We start from the raw sequence: 24872 nt of genomic DNA on the forward strand, positions 1-24872 counted from the left end.
AGGGACTTGTGTTGCAAACCTACCTTCAGTCCTGATCTTCCCTCGTCACCATTTTCCCCACGTAAACCAGTTCCACCCTTTTGTGACAGGTTGTGATAAAAGGAGTATTTTAGAGTCTTCATTAAACAATTTGTGTTCAGTCAATTTAACTGGAAATAAAATATGCCTGACTACCACTGATCCAAAAAAATAACAATGCAGAAAGAACCGTACATATATGCCGTGTCTTCCAGGAGGACCAAAAGCACCTGGATCTCCCATCCTTCCCTGCAGGACCAAACAAAGACAAAATATCAGACACAGAATTTCACATCGTTATTTAGAGGGTTGCGAACTAAACTTTTAAAGTCAAAGATAGCATGGCTTATCTCTCGTAACGAACCTTTTCACCTTGTCTTCCCCTAATGCCTCGATTTCCAGCTTTGCCTCTTTTACCCTTAAAAAAATGCAGTTTAAATGTTGTTTTTGATCTATTTAGATTTGGATTGGTTCATAATGTTGAAATTCAAGCTCAGGTTATAGTTTAAGTGTATCATCCTACCCGCTTTCCCGTACGTCCATCCTTCCCTGAACGTCCGTCTTTTCCATCTTCACCCTGAAATTCAACCGTCTGAGAATGAAATACATCTAACTCCAGCTGTTTTTGAAATCAAACTCTTTGGTTATGGCATATTAAGTCAAGTTTTGGTCTATCGTAACCCTAGCTACACCTTAGACTTTAGGTTTGAAAAGCCATAGTATTATGTAAATGTATATTTGGGGAAAAAGAATGTCAGAAAAGCATTTGTTCAAAATATCTCAGAATCAACAAAGCACTTATCTCTCTGTGTTTTATTAATGGTGACACTTCAAAACAAGGCACACAAAAATAGGCATAGCTCCTGAGTAAGAAACGAGTAATAAACTGAAAATTCACCTACACTAAAACTGGCATTTAAACTGCCTTATGACCTATGTCCGTATGTCGACAGAGAGGTTTGACCTGACCTTTTGACCTTTTTCTCCTCTTCTCCCCTCGGACCCAGGTTGACCTTTTGGTCCCTGAAATCAACACATATGAGGCTCATCAGCCTGATTCAGAACCATCATAATGTTAATGTGTGACTGTGATAAAACAGGCAGGACTGACCTGATGTCCCGGAATGCCTGAAGGACCCTGGAGACCTATTTCACCCATGACACCCTAAAGAATGGAAGCAACAGCACTATCATTATGAGGAATGTATGCTTTTCTCAGTGGGGTGTCCAATTAAGGATTTACACAGTCAAACCTGATATAACAACTGTAAAATGAACCTTCAAATAACAAACAGGCTAAAAAATGCTTTTGGATCTAAATCTCTAAGTCACTGATCATCAACTGGTGGCCTGGGGGCCATATCAGACCCCCCCAAAGCTTCCTGTCCGGCCACCGAAAGATCATTATATTCAGAAAAGGAGGAAAAGAAGATATTGTGGTTTTAAGAGTATTCTTTGGCTTTAAATGTATGCAGCTGTTAAATAGCCTTGCAAAGCGGATGGATATGCCCGTTTCCATTTCTCACTGGTGAATCCATCTTGCAAAGATCCCGTCTGAACTGTTTGGGCCCGGATAGAAAGTGACAGGACCAATCAGCGATGAGGGGCAGTACTTTCCGGCGAAGCGGAGTCGTGACGTAAGCAAACAGCAATAAGAGGCCGGTGCCGTTATGGTGAAAGACATTAGCGCGGATGCTGCTGAAGTGTCAGTTTTATCAGAACAGAAAGAGACTCATGTTAAATATTAACCTCCTCTGTTACTCTAACAGTTTTTTATGCAGTTGATGTTGATGTCATTCTTCACTCTATAAATTTGGGATCATTATACATTCACAGCTCCTTGCGCAGATCAGCTGTTGCATCCTAACCACTGAATATGAAGCAACACATTTCTAATCATAAATTGTGTTATGCATGAAATGTTTAGTTTTAGTAGACAAAAACTTAAAAACATTGCAGTCAAGTTGTAGTCCATAAAAAGACCTTTAATTTTTGTTTTACTTCATTCATTCTTTTTGCCTGAATATGGTGCCAAATCACACTCCTGTGCTCGACACACTGCCAAACCTGGGATCCCTGCTTTCTACAGCTGAAAAGCGGTAGAGCTACAGATCCATGGTGTTTTAATGGATTTACCCATGGTGAAGAAATATCAGGGATTCTGAATGTCTGATGAAATCTGAATATTATTTTAGTCACGTTTATGCCTCCCCGATGAAAAATAAACTTACTGTTAGAGCATATTTGTTTCACACTGAGCGTGGCTGTTAGTGTCAATGTCTGTAATTTAGGCACTTTTTTGTTATTAGGCTTATTTTCTCTGAAAGGGGGCAATAGTTCTCCAAATATTTGGATAATTGTTCATTAACATGTGCACGAAGCACAGCACCGTTGCTGTTTGCCCTGTGGCAGTAAAGTGATATTTATTTGTGCAGAGTTAATAGAAACAAATGCCAAGCAAACCATTAGTGAATCAGACCCTGTGTCCTTACAGCCTTTCATTGAATGATCTAAACAGTCCTAGTCTTACCTCTGGCCCTGGTAATCCCGGAGGTCCTTTATTTCCAGGCAGGCCATCAGGACCCTGCAAACACACAGATGCACCATCAACATCAGTCATTCCATACATTTTAGACATCAGTCCTAGCTAACACTCAGTAGAAGTGCCTTCTATGTAAAGATTTAATCCTTGACACTTTTTTAGATAAACTCTTACCAGCTCTCCCCTCTCCCCTTCCTTGCCAGGCTCCCCTCTCATCCCCTCAGGTCCAGGAAAGCCCTTCGGACCAAGATTTCCTGGTTTTCCTCTAGTTCCTGCAGAGCCCTGGAGAACAAGAACATCATATAACCAGTTTTGTGAATTAACATTGGAGTGGATTCTGTACATCGCCATCTCCACTCACCACAGGCCCAGGTTTCCCCATGTCTCCTTTCTCACCACGACTTCCTTTCACCCCCTGTGATTGAAAATTACATTTGATTAAAGGTTATTCAGCCAACACTGGTACAAAGTAATCCATAACTTTATCTTACATCTATTCATACTGCACTTTACCTTAGGACCTGGAGATCCAGACTCTCCGATCAAACCAACAGGACCTTTGCCCCCCTGTGGAAAGGATAACTCCGGTTTGTTAAAAAGTTATCATACATGATCAACGGGTTGCTCATTTATGGCAAAAATCCTTATCACTATTATGAATTTTAGCTACTTTGATTTCACAATCATATAACAGACTAAGGGTTTTTTTCTGTGTTATTCAAGGGTTATCAACATTTTTCCACTCCTTAAAAAAAACAGGTTCCCCATGTCTCAGATTGCTTTGCTTTTTTATTTACCAACTGCTGCCTTTCTGCCATCCTCTCTGGCTCTATTCCTTTTCAGACTAATTTGAGCTCAGCTCTCACTTGAATCTAAGTGAGAGCTGTTTTGGTGGGCAGGGCAGAGCACACATTGTGCTGTAAGAGAAAGGGAAGATGGGCTCCCTTTACATATTATAATAAAGCCTGAACTGAACAAATTTACCAAAGCATAAGGGCCAATGACTGTTCAATCTTGATTATCCTGTTTTCATGTCTGTGGTAGGCTAAAATCATATTTGTACTTATCGCCCACCATCTCCATGGTCATTTTCTTCAACAGTGTTTTAAAATAGTCTAGATCCATTGCACCGAACTAAAAGTGCCAATTTTAGCGTGAGATTCGTGCCTGCTTATAGCTTCTCTTTTGCACCTAATCCACTGAAGAATCTGCCCTAATTGTATGCTGGATAATAAAAGGAAAAACACAATGAATGCCAATGCTGTTTAAAATATCACATAAAAAATACATCATTATCATACAAACTAATATGTTTGGAAATCAGGTATTGGTCAGTTATAGCTGAGAGAAGTTATTCTGTATGATGCTACACTTACTGCTGTATAAATCAATTTTTTTTCAGTTAATTCATTTGACCCTCCAGGAACATTTAGGATGCTTTAACAATCAGAATTAACAGCAGCTCCAACTCAAACAGACTAAAAACTTCAAATAGTTCACATGTAAGAATTTGACTATTTCTCCTCCTACTCCTCACTTACATACATGTAATTGGGGCGAGGCGCTTTTTGTTCAGCTGAGCAGTTTGCGTGCATTTTGTTTTCTGTTAACATGGATTTCCCCTTTGCACATGCTCTGTGCAAAAAACTGTTCAAAAAGCTTTGCAAAAAGCTGTGCAATTCTTGAGTGGATCTGAATCATAAAAAGACACCCCACAGTTCAAAAGTGACAGAAAAATCCAAATCTATCGTGTAAAATCCCCACATTGATCTGGAACATTTGTAGAATGGTGGTAAATCATCTACCTTTGGTCCTGGTGGTCCATCAGATCCTGGAATCCCAAAAATACCATCAAGACCCTGAAGAATATCACACATGAAAATAAGTAAAGTAAGTAAGTTAGCTGATGGATTGTCCAGATTCCTTGCCCCTCATCAGGAAAATCCCTTTCACAAAGTTTCAAACTGATATGCTTGCTTCCAGTAATGAAATAACTGAACCTATCAGTGTGGTTTAAGGAGGAAGAGGAGGGAGCTTTGGGTGGGGCTGGACTGCAAGCCTGTAAACAATGGCAAGAGCAGTCAGTATGCAGCTATAGCTGCAGTTTGATCAGAGGAGGGCATTTCTCTAATAAAAGAAAAGTAAAGAACTACACTGAAAGCTTTTCTTGGTAGAAAAGATGTTTTAGCTCTTCTCCCGAAAGGTAAACTAATGAACCAATATACATTAAAAGTTTTTTTTTATTTTAAATAATTTAAATAATTAATAGTTAGTTTACAATTCTAAATAAAAAAATCAAAGTCATAATCAAATTTTAAAGTTACTTTTCAAGGCCAAAAAAAAAAACCTCACTTGTAGTCCTAATAAGCCCGATGGTCCGACATTCCCCCTCAGGCCTGCTGGACCCTGAAAAGTAAAAACACAAAGTGACACACTTTTTGGAATCAAATCCAGCCTATGTTTATGTATGTTCTCAAACAACCATTTATTCAAAGGTTTTATTTACATACAGACTTTAAAAATGTCCTGAATACCTGAATTAGCAGAGCTCTATGGCTCTATTACACTCTCAATTTGAACAGGTACTATGAAGGTGTTTAAGGGACAGTTTAAAGAAATAAAAATAAAAAAGGATCAATTGAACATATATGCCATCTGGCCTGCTGCCTCAGTGACCTGTACTCAGATAGGTGGAGAAAGATGGATGGATGGATGGATGGATGGATGGATGGATGGATGGATGGATGGATGGATGGATGGATGGATGGATGGATGGATGGATGGATGGATAGATGGATGTAAGGATAGATGGATGGATGGATGGATGGATGGATGGATGGATGGATGCATGCATGGATGGATGGATGGATGGATGGATGGATGGATGGATGGGTGGATAGATGTATGGATGGATGGATGGATGGATGGATGGATGCATGCATGGATGGATGGATGGATGGATGGATGGATGGATGGATGGATGGATGGGTGGATGGATGGATGGATGGATGGATGGATGGATGGATGGATGGATGGATGGATGGGTGGATGGATGGATGGATGGATGGATGGATGGATGGATGGATGGATGGATGGATGGATGGATGGATGGATGGATGGATGGATGGATTGATGGATGCATGGATGGATGGATGGATGGATGGATGGATGGATGGATGGATGGATGGATGGATGGATGGATGGATGGATGGATGGATGGATGGATGGATGGATGGGTGGATGGATGGATGGATGGATGGATGGATTGATGGATGTATGCATGGATGGATGGATGGATGGTTGCATGCATGGATGGATGGATGGATGGATGGATGGATGGATAGATACATGGATGCATGGGTGCATGGATGCATGGAAGGATGGATGGATGGATGGATGGATGCATGAATGGATGGATGGATGGATGGCCTTATTGCTTAGTCCCAATAAAATGATTCATTTGATTAGGCTCTACACAGCAGGAATCTGCAAGGCAAACAGCATCAGTATGGTTTTTGTTCAATACAATCTGTAATGATTCCCTGTACATTTACAACCTCCATGTCTCAAAAACCTCAAGTCTTTCCTCAAAAATAACTGGATCCTTTATTTTTTTTAAAGCAACCCTTACATCCTGAGGGATGGTGCCATCTGCACATTTTCTAGAAGCTTACAGATATTGGCCAAATTTTGCAATTCCACTGGAAGTTATAGGGGCAGTGTAGAGCAGTGTATGTGACAGCTTAGGCCAGAGCATCAAAAGACAACAATGAAGAATATGTTTGAACACAGCACATTTTTGAGTACATATTGAGAGTTGGTTAGAAACTATAAAAATATTTTTATGATGTTAGTACAGGGACAGAGAACTATGACAAAACAGTTGAGTCGAGATCAGATGGAAGATATTTATCAGTTTCCTTGTAAGATTTTTCTTAAATCCTCTGAAGTTTCTCAGAGAAACATCTGTCACATTCATGGAGTGATCTTAGACTGCTGAATTGTTCTCTAATGTGTCCTTAAATTGATGTCCTCATGAGCTAGGAGCTCATTCATATTTCTCCTAATTAGCATACAGACACGCCCCTTTTATGTTCATATAAGGGCCTGACACTGCATGGCTGTGGGCAAACACGGAAGGCACACAGTAGTGAGAAAAGTAAGGAAATGTCATTTACTATGTCCAGATAAAAATAAGCCTTTAAAACAATCACACTCTGGAGAAATCCTTTAATGGTTCTAAAGTTATATAATAAATAAAACCCCAAATAGACAATTTTATGATATATTTAGTACCAGTAGTGGATATTAAATGAATCTTGATCATGTTTGAACTTTTATGTACCTATTTAACTCAGAAAAGGTACATGTAAGTACCTCAGGGTACATCACCAGCATTTTTGTATCTTGGAGAGAATTAATATACCCCAGCCATACCCTTTTTAATGATAGTTTAGGGTTTTCCAACAACTGAAAAGTTCAATCTCATTTTCTTCTCACCAGGGTTTACTTGACATATTATCATGATTTAAAGAAACCAGGCAACCTTGTTCCTTATTTAGCATTGCAAACATAGAATAATCTCCCTGAATTACGATAATGTTTTCCCTGTTGTCTTCAGTTTTGTTTTAGTTGTAGTGACTCTCATTTGGCCTAGTTTACTTTGTATTCTTAAAGTGAGCTGGTATTTAAAGATAATCTTGTTTACGTGACTGAGGTAAGAATCCATGTTTGATAAATTAAGGACAATATCATCACAGTCGAGTGATCATTTACATGTCAGATTATTGATTTCTATCTTTAATCTTCTTTTCAGATTTTATTGTTTCTGCTAGCGGCTCAGTGATCAGAATAAAATAAATGTCCAGAGATTGGACATCCCTGTTTAGATCCTTAATCTAAGATGAGGGAATTTTCTTTTTTGATAGCAGATTTGACTTTGTGCTCTGTGAGCAGGATTTGATTGATCTGAGTCGTCTCTGTGTCTGTAATTCTGTTGAATGTGCTGCTGCCTGTCTTTGCTGGGACACTCCTGTGAATGAGACGCTTTATCTTCATGAGCTTTTACCAGTTAAATAAGTTTAAATAAATAAAATAATTTACCATAAAGCCTGCAAATCCTTTTTCTCCTTTTGACCCTCGAGGTCCTTTTTTTCCTGGAACTCCTGAAGGCCCCTCCGATCCTGATGGACCTCGATGTCCAAAATCTCCCTGTAAGAAAAGTTATTATTTACATACATCAACAGGATCTATCCAGTATTAAACATTTTATAAGGGCTGGCAAAAGATTTAAATTTATTAATCTCAATTAACCTCAGGATTTCTGTAGTTTATCTCAATTGATTTCAGGATTTCTGTAGTAAATCTCAGTTAATCTCAGGATTTTTTTGTAGTTAATCTCAATACGGATCCATATTTCTGTAGTGAATCCCAGTCAATCTCAGATTTTTTATGGTTAATCTCAATTAATCTTAGGATTTAAATTTATCTCAAGATTTCTTTAGTTAATCTCAGGATTTCTTTGATTAATCCCAATTAATCTCAAGGCTTTTTTTAGTCAATCTCCATTAATCTGAGGATTTCTGTGGTTAATCTCAATTAGGGCACAAAAAGACAGACAGACCTTCAGACAGACACAGTCAAAGAGACATGTTTATGACCAAAATGGTATGATAAATGTATTATGTAAAAATGTTAAAAAGTAATGAGTAAAAAGTATAATAAGAACTAAAAACCTTTGTTCCTCTGGCCCCTGGATCCCCAGGAACTCCAGGCTCTCCACCATAACCCTGCACAGAGAAACAAAAAGAGTAAAGTCCATCATTTCAAGAACTGGTTAAATTATATCACAGCTGCAGCCATTAATCCATTTGTTCACTGAAAGTAAATAAGTTGGCAATTATTCTGAATCTCAATTTAGCATCAAATATGAGATAGTCATAAGATAGTTGTGGATCCTCAGATATGAGGTACCTTTGCTTTGGGCTGTTATCTGTTCTAACCAGATTAACGCTTGAAATCTCAATAGAATATCTTAAGGGGCATCATTCACTGTTTATTAATAAGTTACAGTCCTGATGAGCCCACAAAATAACCAGCTAGTGCAATAAAGATCTACAGAAATGTGAAGTTGGATGAAATGATTGAGTAAATGACAGTACATCTAACCTCTTTGCCCCTCTGCCCAGGCTCACCCTGCAGCCCCTGGGAGCCCTGAGGTCCCAGCTCTCCCTTTGGTCCTATTCGTCCTGGTTGTCCCTGTGGGCCCGGAGCTCCCTGTTTCACAGAGGTACAATGGGTTGATCGTGCAGGTTACTTTAACTGATGCAAAAAACAAAAAAGTGTCTTGCACACTGCAGGGCTCCAACAATATAGTCATTTATTGCACCAAAGTAGTGACGTTTTGAGCAGAACTGCTCTTCTTCAGATTCCACAGTGTTTTTATTTTTTGACAGCGTTCTTTTCGACTCAGCACCTGCCCGCCTAGGTTTGGATGTGCGTGTAGACCTTTTTTCCTACTTTAACTGATGCATCACATTTTGTTTTCCTGATACTGAAAACTTGCTCAGCCTTTAAGTATTCACATTTTCATTCAAGTTTTTTTTTTTTTTTTTACAGACCTGACATGGCTGCAGTTGTGGCTTGTTTTAGACTGGGTGCATGTTTGCTGAGTGACTGTTGCAGCGGACATCAGCTTCAGCTTGCTCTGTCAAATCCTCATGCCAGATCTTTGTGCTGAGTTTGAGCACCTGTTTATCTAACCGTTGATGTATTCTACTAGACATGCATAGACATGCATATCTGCTAAAACAAGCTAAATATCGCGCTAACATTTTTTTAACCAGAGATGTATGCAGTTCACAGACAAAATAGACAAGCCTTGTGTTTCTATACTTAATTTTTCCCGTCTGAGATGAAGTACTCATGTTGGCTGTCTGAAGGAGGTGGTTTGTAAACTTACTCCACTCCACGCCACTTCAGAACATTCACCTTGTTGTCTTTAAACCATTTCTGTGTAGCTTTCTCTGTATGCTTCGGGTCATTGTCTTGCTGGAAAATAAATCTTCTCCTAAGCCTTAGTTCTCTTGCAGACTGAGTAAGATTATCCTCAAGGATTTTCTTATATTTTTCCTTAATCATTTCACCCTCTACCTTTAAAAGCCTTCCAGGTCTGACTGCTGAGAAGCAACACCACAGTATGATGCTGCCACCATGCTTCACAGTGGGGATGCTGTGTTTGTGGTGATGTGCAGTATTTGGTGTCCAGCTATTCAGCCTGCATCAAATCAATCTCTAAAACACATAGCAGCTCGACACAAAAACTATATATATATAAAATCATATTACAGACCTGATCCCCTTTGTTCCCAGTCATCCCTTCTTCACCAGCTGGACCTGGAGGACCCTAACAAACAGAATCAGACTTTGGAAGGAAGTCTTCAACCTTATATATTGCAAACAGCAGAGATAATCCAGTGATGCTGATGTGTAGTTTGGTATCAGATAAGAGCAGTGTGAACAGAGAGTGAACTGACCTGTTGTCCATCTAGACCTGCAGAACCAACATCACCAGTCAGACCCTTTGCTCCCTAAAAATGTAAAGTTAAATGCTATTATATCTCTAAAGCATCATATAATTAAATCTAGGCATGGACTGCTTTCATTTTCTGAATGTTAGTAACAATAATAATGCAAACAAATCTCCTTTTTAATAGTGTTTTATACCAGTGATACATGTGATCAATGAGAACCATATAATGGTCAGCTACCTGCTCTCCTTTTGCTCCAGTCTGACCTACCAGCCCCGTAACCCCTGCAGGTCCCTGATCAGAAATAAAATATTGATCTTATTTCAAACATACACCAAACATGACAGCCAAATATGACAAAAATGCACTGTTTACTAAGAGGAGCATCGCAGATTAGATTTTCAATGTCAACTGGAGAGAGAGGTGAAGAGTACCCACTCACTAGAAACCCTCTTGGTCCAGCTGACCCCGGTGGGCCCGGAGGCCCATGGCTCCCTGGAGGACCAGGACTTCCCATCCCTCCCCCTGGTCCTGGTTTACCTAAAGGCCCCTAAAAGCATTCAGAATGACCCTTTAAATAACCTTACACTTCTAATAGCAGCTGCAGTTCAATTAAAAACATAATGCAATAAATGTCAAATCTCATAAAACCATATTTTATTCACAACAGAACATAAACAACACATCAGATGTTGAAGCTGAGACACTCTACTATTTCATGAAAAATATTAACTCATTTTGAATTTAAAGGCAGAAATATGTCTCAAAAAATATTGAAAAGGCCATGTTTACCATCATATGGCATCCCTTCTTCTTTAACAACAGTCTGTAAAAGCTGGCGCTGCTGGAGTTTTGAAAGAAGAATTTTGTCCCATTCTTGTCTGATGTAGGATTTTAGCTGCTCAACAGTCTTCTTCCCATTCCCTTTTAGTCAACTTGACATGGCATTCATTGTTTCCAAAATCCAACATTTATCTGATCACAGAACAGTTTTCCATTTGACCTCAGTCCATTTTGAATCAGCTCTGGCCCAGAAAAGAGCAGCATTTCTGAAACGTCTTCACACATGGCTTCTTCTTTGCATCATACAGCTTTAACTTGCATTTGTGGATGGCACGGCCAACTGTGCTATTTTTATGTCCAGTAATGTAACTGACCAGTTGCCAGTTACCCATTAGTTGCAAAACACTCCTACAGACGTTTTTCATAATGAACAATTTTCATGAAATGTCTCAGTTTCAACATCTGATATATTTTAAGGACTTTTTGGAATAAGAGCTGCATGCATACATAGTTAGACTGTGTACTGTCCACAAAAGTTTAAAGGTTGGCAAATATGGCCACTTTATTAGGTACATTGTTCAACTGCTTGTTAACACAAGCAATTGAACAAGTGTCAATCACACGGCAGCAACTCAGTGCATTTAGGCATGTAGACATGGTCAAGGCGACTTGCTGGAGTTTAAACTGGGCATCAGAATGTGGAAGAAAGAGGATTCAAAGTGACTTTGAACATGGTAAGCTTGTTGGTGCCAGACAGGCTGGTCGGAGTATTTCAGAAACTGCTGATCTACTGAGATTTTCCTCACTCAACCATCTCTAGGCGTTACAGAGAATGGTCTGAACAAGGGAAAAAATATCCAGTGAGCAGCAGTTGTGTGAACAAAATGCCTTGCTGATATCAGAAGTCAGCAGTGTTAATTTTGTCTACTAAAAATATGATTAAAATGTTCGTCGACAGCCTTAGTAGACTAAGACTAACAAAAATAGATCTTTGATGATTAAAACTGACTAAAACTAAGTTAAGTTTTCGTCAAGATGACCAAAACTAGACCAAAATGTAATGTAGTTTTTGTTGGATATTCAAAATCCATATTTCTCCACTGTGGGTAAATCTGTCAAAAAAACAATGCAACTGTAGCTATTCTGTCTCTCAGCTGTAGAAAGCAGGGAGCCCAGGTTTGGTAGTGTGCAGAGAACACACCACCATGATTTGGTACCAGATTTAGGTAAGAGATTAAATGTTTGGACTAAAAGCAAAGGCTAAAATGTGAGGACTTTTTACCGACAAAACTAGACTAAAACTAAAGAGGGTAGAAATGACTAAAATGGAACTAAAACTAAAAGACATTTCATCTAAAGACTAAGAAGACTGAGAAAAAAAAATAGCTACCAAAATTAACACTGAAAGTCAGAGAAGGATGGGCAGACTGGTTCATGTTAAAAGAAAGGCCACACACACTCTCAAAGAAGTTGGGACAGGAGCATATTTCCCTCTGTGTTCAGTAACTTTTCCTTCCAACACTCTGTTTTGTATCTGGGGAGTGAAAACGCTAACTGTCAAAAGATCAGAATGTAAGGGTGCTGGATTTTCAATTTAGGTTGGTCTTCATAATGAGCCTTAAATTTTTAAGACAGGTCTGGACTGTGTGCAGGTCAGTCTAGGTGTCATTCTGTATATGAAACTTCTCAGGTGTTACCCCTGCCTACAGACTCTGTTTTCATATGCTGATATTTGTTTAGAGAACTTATGATTGATGCTCTAAACCTGTGACAGATAAGTATTGCAGTGTGATCTACTCACTGGAGGTCCCTGAATGCCTTTAGGCCCAAACTCTCCTTGACGTCCCTGAAAGACAGGTAAAACACCAGAACCATTAAGTTTGTACTGCAGTGGTTTAAGATATTTAAAGGGGATTGTTGTCCCATTCTTACCTGGGGTCCTGGAGGGCCTCTATCACCAGGAGGACCCTGAAGACCCTGAGAAGACAATATTTGTAAAAACAGTCAACAACCAGGATCTGCTACCCAAGAGAGAAGAGATAGGAGGTACGAACACAACAAATTCGATCAGATAAACTCACAGGAGGTCCACGCTTCCCGAGGACACCAGGAGGACCTCTGACACCAGCAGCTCCCTGCAGACAGTCCACAAAACTTAATTCACAACGAACAGAGCTGATGGACTACTGAGGACATGATTCTCCTTTCTGTTTAGAGGACACTTTCACCCATGTGAAACAGTTATTATTACATTAATATGGGATTGGTTGCTCCTCTGAGCCGATTTGCCTTTTTTTTCACTGACATGTCGCTGGCAGATCAAACACCTGTGTCATCAGGTGTTTTTGGCTTATTCCCTCACTGTGTTCTCAGCTGTATGCTAAACTCCTGGATCAGTGCTGTACTTGCTTATTCCACCTCTCTGTTGCTGACCAATAAAGCTTCAGAAGGGGTGGGACTTCTGATATCAGCTTTGTCAACAACAATGGCAAACTGATCCAGCTCATCTTTTCAAGGGTACAACTTTCAAGTAAACAGCTGCTATTCATAAAAGGAAACAATTCCTTTACATAATGTTGAATATTTCTTGTAACTATTTCCTTGAATAAAGAACAATTTTAAGTGAAAATAATGCAGAAGCAGAAGAAAACTTTCTAGGCTCTCAAGCTTTTAGATTCCACCTGCTATCAGGCCGTAAAATGCTGACATCCCTTACAATGTATATGGATTAACTGATTGAAGCTTTTTATGAAAATGCAGGTAACAACAAATGAACATGACAAAGGAAATCTAACTTTTATGTGCAAACATTCAAGAATCTCAATTTACATGAGGGAAAATGTTAAGAGAGAACTATGACATAATTCAATCCTAACATTTATTTCCTAGTTAATTTTTATTCTCAATAACTTCACTACTTTCTTCCTTTACTATAATGGCCATGACTCTGTAAGCCTTTGTGCATTTAAAGTTTGTATTTATAACTCCGGAGTTGTGTTTTTTAATTGCTTTTATGACTGGGCTCATCATTTAGCAACTCGTGCATCAGCTACCATGCTCTGGTTCACATTTATTGATCTGTGAAGGTGCTGATCAGTGTGTTTCAATTTGTGTATTTAGAAATTTTCTTGGTCAGCTTGTGTGTACTCGCACAGTTATATTAATCCGAATCAAAACTTACCATTGGTCCAATGTGGCCCGGTATCCCAGTCAGACCCACCGCTCCTGGGTATCCCTGTGGACAAGTTAAGGTTCATGATGACGTCTTTTTTAGACACGTAATCCAATTCAGCATGATATTTTTTTACAAAATTCATCAAATATAATCAAGGCAGCCTTAGTTCATCAAGTATCATCATCGATCCTGACTTCACCTTTGCAGCACACATCGGCAAAATCACACAGTCATGCTTTTTTCATTCATGCATCTCACCATAAATTCTAAACAGTCATAACTCAGGTATAAAGCTTTGAATCTGAAACATATTTCAAGGGCTCATAACAGCCCCACCCAGAAGACATTTATGTCCTCTGGGTAGTGGGGGGCAAACTGAAGCAAAAGGGGTGCAACAATTTGGGATTTTATAGAAAAATTGTATTTACTTGTGGTTTTTATGGCACCTGTTTCAAACCAGTACATTCAAGAGCTTCACTTATGGGCAATTATCAAAGTTTCAATTTCACTTATAATTTTGGCTTCCCACACTCATGATAACAAAATAATTTAAAATGATAACTGTGCAGCATGTCATGTTGCATTTTCATTCATTAGTTGTATACAATTTTATCTTTAGATATATAAATTTGGACTTATTCAGTCTTGTTTTTCAGTGTTCAGATATAAAGGTGTTAAGAGGGTTAAAGTCTGATAAATGCATGCGATGCAAATGCAAATCATTAAACATTTATGTTTAATAATCATGCTAGTTTTTGAAGTCAAGTCCTGGGAGAAGGTGCTGTAAGAGTTAAAACATAAAGACTGGTCACTTACATACACGCCAACTGGTCCCTGGGGGCCCATTAACCCTGGTTTCCCCGTAAAGCCCTAAAAAGTGTTTAAGTCATTATATATTTACCATAAAACCGGCAAAATAATGAAACCAATAACATCTGTTTTCAGCAGTCTTTAAGTAAATTACCCATTAAATATCCCTTAAAAACACAAAATGTAAGGCAGAGTGGACTCAAAATATTGATATAATTGTGGAAAAAAAATGAGTGATATACTGACTTTCTCCCCAGCTGGTCCAGGGGCCCCATCTTGACCTGGCTTTCCATAAGGACCCTGATAAGGTCACATGTAACTACTATTAGACTGTTAAAAAAACAGCTCAGTTGTTAACAGAAATGTTGACTTACAGGAGCTCCAGGAGGACCTGCCTTCCCTACTTCACCAGCTGCACCGGGAAACCCCTGCAGAGAGAAGAGAGAATCAGTAAACACTGATGTTGATTAGGATAAGAGTAGAGACAAGACTACAGCTAGGATGGGCATCTGATGGCCCAGGGGGCACATGCAACCCTCGCCCCTAAGACATTGTAGCCTGTGTGTCATAACCTTGAAGAGCAGATGGATTGTCAAAATGACATGTCATCAGGCAGATCCATTCTGCAAAGCTTCAAGCTGAAATGATTGTGCCTGGTTTGAGAACGGACCTGACAAATCAGCATTTGAGATTCTGAAAGGCGGAAGCTACAGGTGTTGCTAGTTGTACAGGAAGCTGATAGCAATGGCTGCCGCAAGAGTAGCAACCAGCCTGGATGTAGCTATAGTAGCTATAGTATGTAGCTATAGCAGTTCTGTCAGAACCGGGACACATTTATTAATGAAAACAAGAGCAGAGAGTCACAATGAAAGACTCTTCCTGCTTACCGAGCTCAGGTTACTACTGGAGCTGTGCATGCCTCCGACCTCATTTTTCACTCCTTGTGATTTGCCCGTAATGAATGTGACAGACAGTTTGTTCATCCAATCATCTACTGATAGTCCTGCCCTTTCCAAATAGTTTGTATGGAAGGTTTCTCAGATGAATCATCAATCAATCAATCCTTGTTTGTATAGCGCCAATTCATAACTAGTCATCTAAGACACTTTACAAAGAGAGCAGGTCTAGACTGTACTCTCTGATGTGGCCAAATATAATAGACCAGCATTAATGATTAATATTATAATAAAGACTATAACCTATTATAATAGAGCAGCATTAGTTTATTATAGCATTGAAATATTGCTTTTGAATTCTATAAAACTGTTTTAGTAATGATTATGGATATAAGTATGATGTTAAAAGATTACGCAATATTATCATAAGCAAAAATAATGGTGGTGAAGAGAAAGATGTTTAACATATATAGAGGTGATAATAGAAATGCAAGTTTAGCCATTATTAAATTCACCTTATGATGTGAGATAATTATAGCAGTAGTTAAAACAACAATAACAAACATAATAATAATAATAATAATATCATTATTATTGTTAAAATTATAACGATGTGAATGTGAAATATATCCTTGCACTGAATAAATGAAACAGTCTATCTGACATTTCATATATCAGTTTCAAATTTCAGACACTTTTTTGTCTTAAGTTAAACCCTTTTTTTCCGGAGACCTTTTTTTCTGAAGTCTGACACCTTTTATCCTGAAACCTCTTTGTCTATGTCTGACTCCATTTTCTTAGTCTTTTGTGCCTGGAGTACTATTTGCACAGGACTATTTTATTTTTATTTTTATTTTTATTTTACGAGATAAAGACCAATTGAGATTGACTGTTTTACAAGGGTAACCTGGCCAAGAGGTCAGCAGCAAAATTATACATTTCAGAGACAGATTACAACAATAAATTAAAAAAAATGACAATAACAAATTCATAAGCGCAGGCACTGTTCCATGGTCTCATTATGTCAGTTATTTTAGACAGAATGAAAGCCTTTAACTGAAATGAGTTCAGACTATTTCAAGTCAGTCTGGAGAGTATTCCATGCAGAAGCCCCCCCCCAAATTCAGTCCTAATGTTACCTGTGAACCTCTGATAATTTGTGTATTACCCCTGACGGTAGTTTTTGGTGTGGTGCATTCACATGGCATGTGCAGATCTGTTATATACACGCACATTTAATTTTTATTGCTAAAATTCATTTAAAAATGCAATGTTGTGCATGTTGCATCGTTCTGCAGGTGATGGTTCCTTCATGTGTCCTACACATACTATTAACCAAAGTTTACAATAGACTTGCATTTTTTCACTCTCTCTGTATGAATATTTTAACATTTTTTAGATCTGGAGCAAGCTGTCCATAAACTAGTGAAATATCTCCCCTAACTTCCATTTCACATCAGGGTCACATAAGTAACCTGTGTGTATCTGCAGCCGATCAGACAGAGAAAGGTAAAGAAAGTGGAGCATATCTCCTGTTAGTGTATGAAAATGGAGATGTCTAATGTTGAATGTGGACCTCTCCTGTTTCTTTTAACAGTTGTTATGCAGTTGATGCTGTTGATGTTATTCTACACTCTAAAAATTGCATTTCAAATCACAAATTGTGTTGTGCATGAAATATAAGGCTAACAATACTGACATACACTTGCAATAAGAAACTGTAGGAGGCAGAGTAGCTGTGTGCATGAAATTTCTTAAAATAAAGCCATTTTTCATATTAGATGTAATTAACTGAAAGAGAAGCACTTTTTAAAACCTACCGTATATGTGTCAAAACTTTGTTAATATGCTCCTATGCTGGCTCCATTCTTTCTATTTCAATCAGAAAAAAGAGCAGAAAAAGCTGCATAGACAAGTATAACCTGTGGAGTATGTGTGTGCTGAAATATGGTGGCAGTTTGCCCTGGCATTTAAACTACAAATTAAAAACATGGGCAATTTGCATGGCATTTAAAACACAGACATCCTGCACGATAATTACAAATTACCCAAGGTCCATAGGTAATATTAATCCTGTGAATAGGGCAAAAGTCTGACGTATTTTTTTTCCTGTCACCTTTCTATCCTAAGATTGTTTGGCCCACATGACATAGGTTTTCCTGAGACATGATGCTTTTTAATCTGAGGACTCTGAGACCTGAGGATGTCCTATATGGGAAACAATACACACCAACAACATCCCTCTGAATGTGTCCTTCACAGATCTAAGAGTTAATATTGGTTAATGGTTAAAAGTAAGGATGTACAGCCAACAGAATGAAGACAAGCTACATGTGTGGATCACTGACAGATTTACAAGGATGCTTTGATGCTTTAACTATGTACAAAGAAGTCAATGACAGAGCTACAAAAGCTGAAACGACCCTGTAAAGATTTAAGGGGATGTCAGATTGTATCATGTTTATGAGCTTGTTAACATAAACGAGTTAAACCAGCGGTAGCCTGAAGGGAAAATGTCAGAATGGAGCTTTTCCACTCTATAGTGCCAGCTTGACTCATCTTTGACTCAACTTTCGGTATCACCCCTGGTTTGGTTCCAAGTGAAATGGATGATACTAAAATATGAAGTTAAGACAGAGCCAACCACTGATTAGTCAGAGTATCATCACTAGGATCATCATGAGGGGGATGTCTGACACAGGAAGGTGTTGGATGTCAGGGTAGCTCCATGCCAGATCATGATGATCCCATCTATGATGAGTAGGCACTACCAGAGTATTTACTTCAACAGTACCAAAAACCAAGCCAAGTCATACCACATTGAGCTGGTATCTCATATGGAAAAGGACCAAAGATGAGCAATGAACCAGAGAAATCCTATTGTTACCAGCTCACCTCTCTGATAGAGTTAACCCCTTCCTGCCCCAGTGTAATACTCACCCTGTCTCCACGAGGTCCAAGAGAACCAACAGCACCAGGAACACCCTGCACATAGAGACATATCATTAGGATATCACTCTGTTAAAAGCACAACAGTGAGACAGAGCTGGTTTAAAATGAAGAATGTAAAAACAGAACCATAAGAAATGAAAAGTTATAAAATGGGAACCTGTGTACCAGGCTTTCCTTCTGCCCCCTCAATCCCAGCTCTGCCTCTAAAACCCTGAAATCAAATCACACAAACACAAACATGTGGATAACCATTTACAGCTAATATTAGTAATTATGATGTTTTTATTTGTTTTTTTGTGCTCTTACAGGCAGGCCAGGTAGACCAAACAGGCCAGGGACTCCAGTCAGACCCTGATATTAAAGACAGAAAAAGAAAAAAACAAATTCTGATTTTGATCATTATTTATTTATTAGATTTTTTCCCAAGCAGGTTCTAGTTACCCTCCGTCCTTTGAGTCCTTGGTTCCCAGGTGGGCCTTGAATTCCTCTGTCACCCTTAAAGGTAAATCAAAACACACAGTGAGCTTCAGATGCTTTGATATTTAAACAGGAGTATTTCATGATTTAAAATGATTATTTATAAAAGTAGACGGTTTGGTTCTTCTAAAGTTGTTGCACTAGCTATGCTTACATTCTAACAAGGCTACATTTGAGTTCATGCAAAGCTGCTGCAAAACATGACTGACTCATTTATTTAATCAGGGCATTGTTAAATTATATTCTGCTCATACTACAGCAGCATGGCTCTAGTGGTGAAGCAGCCTGCCTGCAGTCACAAAATTTAAAAAAAAAGGTTGAATTATAAAGCTTGAGAGTCTGAAGTATTGAGTGGCTGAATTATCAGAAACAAAAACTGATCATCTCACTTGTATTTCTAACAAAAAAAGTGATATAAAAAGAGGAATTTCCCCAACACTGGTATATACAGTGTCTATAAAAAGCATTAACCCCATGATTGTTTTTACTCTTGCATTGATTTTATAAATTAGTCATGGTCAATATAACTGACCTGATTTAACAGAGGTCTAGCCAATTGGTGCTAGTAGTCTCACAATTAGAGAAATGGGGATCACCTGAGTGCAGTGAACGTGTCTCAAGTGATTGTAGTATAAAGACACCTGTGTTTGGAAGGTCCAGTCACTGGTAGAGCAGTATTCCTGGCAACCATTACACCAATAAGACAAAAGAACACTCCAAGCAACTCAGAGAAAAGGTTATTGAAAAGTACCAGTCAGGGGATGGAAACGGAAAATTCCAAGCCACTGAGTATCCCGTTGGAGTTCAGTTAAATCAATCAGGAAATGTAAGGAATAAGGCACATGTGCAAATCTGCCTAGGCCATCCTCAAAAACTGAGTTATAGTGCAAGAAGGAGACTAGTGAGAGAGGCCACCAAGACACCTATGACTACTCTAAATGAGTTCCAAGCTTCAGCAGCTGAGATGGGAGAGACTCTGCATACAACAACTGTTGGCTGGGTTCTTCACCAGTCAAAGCTTTATGGGAGAGTGACAAAGAGAAAGCCACTGTTGAAGAAAGCTCAGATTAAATCTGGTCTAGGGTTCACCAAAAGGCATGTGAGTGACTCCATGGTCAAGTGGAAGAAAGTTCTCTAGTCTGATGAGACCAAAATGGAGCTTATTCAGTCTGTAAGAGAACTACGGTTTAGGAGAAAATTTTATTCCAGTAAGACAATGACCCAAAACATACAGGGAAAGACTCAGGAATGGTTTAAAGACAACAAGGTGAATGTTCTGGAGTAGCTGAGTCATAGCCCAGACTTCAAACCAGTAGAAACTGAGGTCAGTACTAAATACTAACTTAAAGAGGGTGAATATTTATGCAGTCACTCTTTTTACATTACATATTTTTGTTTAATTGACATTACTTTGAATAAATCTATTTTCACTTTGACATTAAATAGTTCTGTTTTTTAAACTGACCATGATTAATGTATCAAATCAATACAAGGATCAAGCATCCAAGGCACTGTAAAACTATGTCCCAACTTTTTGTACATATAAAGCTGGCATTGACTTTAAAATTGTTTGTATAATTTTATAAAACATTCCATTTTTTTATGCTATTTTCAATCAAGAATGGGTTTCCAATACTAAAAAATTACCACATTCTGGTTTTATTTACCCTTTACATAATGTTCCAACTTTTTATGAAATAGGGATGTAATAGATACAATAAACAAGCATAGTAAAACTGTTAGTAGCATGAGCTGTTCTACAGATTATCAGGGGTCAGAGGTAGATAGTTAAAAACTTCAAAGAATGCATGCTAATTTAACAAACATCCCTGTGGACTTAAATATACGACACTTCCTGCTCTTTTTTAGTAGCTTCCATTTATTAGGCAGCTATAAAATCCTCTGACCTTTGACCCTGCTTTCCCAACAGCTCCCTGAAGACCGGCTTCACCATCTTCACCCTGAAGGCACACAACAGAGAAACCCATTCCAGTTACATTAAACAGCATGCTAATTGTTGGCATTGTTAATTCCTTCCATGGAAATAGGGGTTAGTGATCATCTAAAAATTTAAAAGATCAGTCTCTTGATTTTGCAGTCTCCCCATACACATGGAGGGGTAGATAATGTTTATTTTTTATCTTACAAGGCAGTCTCTACAATGCCCTAGCATTCTTGAGATCATTTTTTTTGCCAGTGTTAGTGCCCCATACCATGCTCAAGCACGCTACACTTCCGTGGTGGTAAAACAGATGGAGGTGGGCTTTAGAACGGTATGATTCTTCATGCAGGGTGTAGGTGACGGATAATTGATACGGCCATTCCTCTCAACACTTCTTTTAACTGTGTGAGACCATGCATTTCCTAAACAGTGTGTGCCCTATTACAGCGTGATGACATGTCCGTGCTCAGGTCTGGTTATACTTGGAACAGTGTGAGTGAAGTCAGGTGGGGCCTGGGGTGGAAGACTAGCCCGCTTCAGCATTATACGGGGTAACTGGGCCCGGAATGAGTATGCTTTTAGAGATAAAGGTCAGTGCAGTTGTTGGGGTGTTACAGTAATATAAACATTGATGATGCGTTGATCTGTACCTCTCTCCCTCTGGGTCCAGGTTGACCTCCGACCCCTGAAGGACCTGTGATGCCTCGTTCCCCCCTCTCCCCTTGATGGCCTTGGATCCCTGCAGCACCTGGAGGGCCCTGAGGGAACAACACAAGAAATAGTTTAGTAAAGGGCATAGTGAGATGTCTGGCAGTAGGAGGAACACTAGTGCATGCAAAAGTACACACATAAGACAGAGAGATGTGATATCTCCTTTACCTACAACAAACCCAGTTACAAAAAAGTTGGGGCACTGTGTAAAATGTCAACAAATACAGAATGAAACGATTGTCAAATCTCCTAAACCCATTTTTTAACCACAATAGAACATAAATAACAAGGAGTGCATCTCAAAAAAGTAGGGACAGGGTCACATTTAGCACTGAGTAGCATCCCATCTTCTTTTAGCAACGCTCTGCAAACATCTGGGAAGTGAGGCAACCAGTTGCTAGAATTTTGGGAGAAGAATGTTGTCCCATTCTTGTCTGATGTAGTATTTTAGCTGCTCAGCAGTCCTGGGTCTTCTTTGTTGGATTTTCATTTTATGATGCTCCAAATGTTTTCTATAGGTGAAAGGTCTGGACTGCAGGCAGACAACCCAGCACTCTTCTACTGTGATGCCATGCTTTGTGATGGATGCATTATGTGTTTTAGCATTTCTATTTTCTATACTGCTTATCCAGTTTGGGGGGGGGGCTGGAACCTATCCCAGCTATCATCAGGCGAGAGGCAGGGTATGCCCTGGCCAGTCAACCCCCGACCTGACATATGCAAACAAACAACCACACTTACGGCCAATTTAGAGGCACCAATTAGCCTAACTAGCATGTCTTTGGTGGTAGGAGGAAGCCAGAGAACCAGGTGAGAACCCATGCATGCACAGGAAGAACACGCAAATTCTGCACAGAAAGGCCTTGACTGGGAAGTGAACCAGAGACCTTCTTGCAGCGCTAACACCTGTGCCACTGTGCAAGCCTTGATTTAGCATTGTGGCTCTCAAACCTCTATCTGCTTTTCAGCATTGATAGTGCCTTTACAGATGTGTAAGCTGCCTACCGCATAGGTACTAATGTAACTCCACACCATCAGAGATGCAGGCCTTTAAACTGTGTGCTGATAACAAGCTGGACGTTTTCTCTTCTCTTTGTTTTTTATTTATATTTTACACAGTGCCCAAACTTTTGGGTACTGGAGTTGTGTTTTTACATTACCAAAATATAACTGACATGCTCTTCCTTATGTCAGTTTTACAGTTATGATTTTAGTTTTTTCATCATTGCACATGTAAGGATACCAATCCCATTCCATATGTTTTATTTCTCATTCTAATTAATATCTCCTCTTACTTTGTCTCCTTTGGGTCCAGCCTCTCCTTTGTCACCATCCAGTCCTCTAAAGCCCTTTATAGAAACAGCACATTGAAAAATATAAAAGTTACTACAGTTTTAAGATAACCTTAAAAATGTGTATGAAAATGTTCAATGTTATTGTTGTCACGAAATCATAAAATCATAAAGATGGTGCTGCTCACAGGTCTACCATGAAATCCTTTGGGACCAGGACTTCCAGTCATCCCCTAAAAGAGCAAACAAAGAAAAGAAAAGTCCTGAAATGAACATACTGTATGTTTTCATCAAAACAAGGACAGACTGTAAATTTAACGCTCATTGCTGTTGGAATTAAAATTTGGCTGACTTGACATTTTTGACTAAGAGGACAAGAAAGATAGAAGAGGTTCAAGTCATGGTTTGAGTCTTTTGAGATTTCTCTCAGGTAAGCTGATCAATATCAGTCTGAGTCTGCATGCTAAAAATTTAGGTGAGATACACAAGTGCATCTCGAAAATAAGAATTAATGAAAAAGTTCATCTGACGTAGTTAAATTTAATAAGCTAAACTTACATAAGGCTACATATATCAACATTTTTTTTGTTTTAATATTGATGATTATGGCATACAGCTCACGAAAATGAAAAAAAAAACGACCACAATCATCAGGAATACTGCTGACTTGACAGATGTCCAGAAGACAACCACTGACACCCTTCACAAGGAGGGTAAGCCACAGAAGGTCTGAAAGGGCAGGCTGTTCTGCTGTATTAAAGCAAAGTCAAGAAAAGCTGACTAGAAGGGAAAAGTGTGGTAAGAAAAAGAGCACAAGCAACAGGGATAGGCTCAGCCTTCAGAGCACAGACAAAAAAAAAAGCACATTACAGAACGTAGGGGATCTTCACAGGGAGTGGACTGAGGCTGGAGTCAGGGGACCAAGAGCCACCATACACACAAGTCTGGGAAATAGACTACAACAGACACACTCAACACACAACATAATCAGTGTCTCACCTGCATGGGCTAAGGAGAATAACAACTGGAACATTGTGGTCTCAAGTCCTGTTTTCACATGAAAAAGTCGATACAGCATTTCATTAGGAACTAGAAAAGCACTCAGAGAGCGCAGACCTCCACCATTTGCCCTATCTCCCAATAGTACAGAATCATTAAAAAAACTCCTGGATCCAGACGGTGATCGGATCACTCCCAAAATCGAATCAGTTCTTCCTTATGCCATTTCTGACATTCCCTGAACATTTCATCGAAATCCGTCCATAATTTTTCAAGTTATGTTGCTAACAAACAAACAAACTAACAAACTAACTTACAAACCCAGCCGATCACATAACCTCCTTGGCGGAGGTAATTAAAGGGAACATAATACAAAAATCACTTTTTCAGGCTCTTCTGACAAAAATATGTGCCCCTGGCCTGTCCACAATTCCCTCAAGTACAAGAAAAATCAATTCTCTTCCCCCTCTCTTTTTCTCCACCTTTCAGAAAATGTGCGCTGACACAAGCCGTTCTCAGATTTTCCCCTCATTATGTCGTGTGGGGAGTTAGCACCGCCCCCAGCTTCAGTCGGCCCTCCTCGCTCGGAAGTAAGTTCTACCCTCCTCTCCTGATCCTACGCTCAGCTGCCAGCTGATCAGGAGAGCCACATCCATTTTCTGAGAGGGGCGGAGTCAGGGGTGGAGTCAGACAGCTCAGTAACATTTAAAGGCACAGACAGAGAAACAGCTCGTTCTGAGCAGGGC

At 39.1% G+C, this 24872-nt stretch overlaps 1 protein-coding gene across 1 annotated transcript in view; it reads right to left on the minus strand.

The window, feature by feature from the left end:
- The window catches only part of si:dkey-61l1.4 (collagen alpha-1(I) chain), an 89151-nt gene that overhangs the window by 13627 nt on the left and 50652 nt on the right, over positions 1-24872 (minus strand). Inside the window, exons 18-46 of the mRNA XM_041787445.1 lie at positions 23324-23360; positions 23131-23184; positions 21775-21882; positions 21090-21143; positions 19147-19200; positions 18871-18916; positions 18694-18738; positions 15232-15285; positions 14054-14107; positions 12954-13007; positions 12805-12849; positions 12674-12718; positions 10532-10639; positions 10330-10383; positions 10096-10149; positions 9912-9965; positions 8729-8836; positions 8296-8349; positions 7664-7771; positions 4913-4966; positions 4366-4419; positions 3074-3127; positions 2922-2975; positions 2735-2842; positions 2549-2602; positions 1130-1183; positions 542-595; positions 214-267; positions 24-77 (exon numbers count right to left, since the gene is read on the minus strand). Of these exons, the coding sequence (XP_041643379.1) occupies positions 24-77; positions 214-267; positions 542-595; positions 1130-1183; positions 2549-2602; positions 2735-2842; positions 2922-2975; positions 3074-3127; positions 4366-4419; positions 4913-4966; positions 7664-7771; positions 8296-8349; positions 8729-8836; positions 9912-9965; positions 10096-10149; positions 10330-10383; positions 10532-10639; positions 12674-12718; positions 12805-12849; positions 12954-13007; positions 14054-14107; positions 15232-15285; positions 18694-18738; positions 18871-18916; positions 19147-19200; positions 21090-21143; positions 21775-21882; positions 23131-23184; positions 23324-23360 (1784 nt within the window). The remainder of the gene's footprint in view (positions 1-23; positions 78-213; positions 268-541; positions 596-1129; positions 1184-2548; positions 2603-2734; positions 2843-2921; positions 2976-3073; positions 3128-4365; positions 4420-4912; positions 4967-7663; positions 7772-8295; positions 8350-8728; positions 8837-9911; positions 9966-10095; positions 10150-10329; positions 10384-10531; positions 10640-12673; positions 12719-12804; positions 12850-12953; positions 13008-14053; positions 14108-15231; positions 15286-18693; positions 18739-18870; positions 18917-19146; positions 19201-21089; positions 21144-21774; positions 21883-23130; positions 23185-23323; positions 23361-24872) is intronic.

Source organism: Cheilinus undulatus, linkage group 5, assembly GCF_018320785.1.
Source record: "Cheilinus undulatus linkage group 5, ASM1832078v1, whole genome shotgun sequence".
NCBI lineage: Eukaryota > Metazoa > Chordata > Actinopteri > Labriformes > Labridae > Cheilinus > Cheilinus undulatus.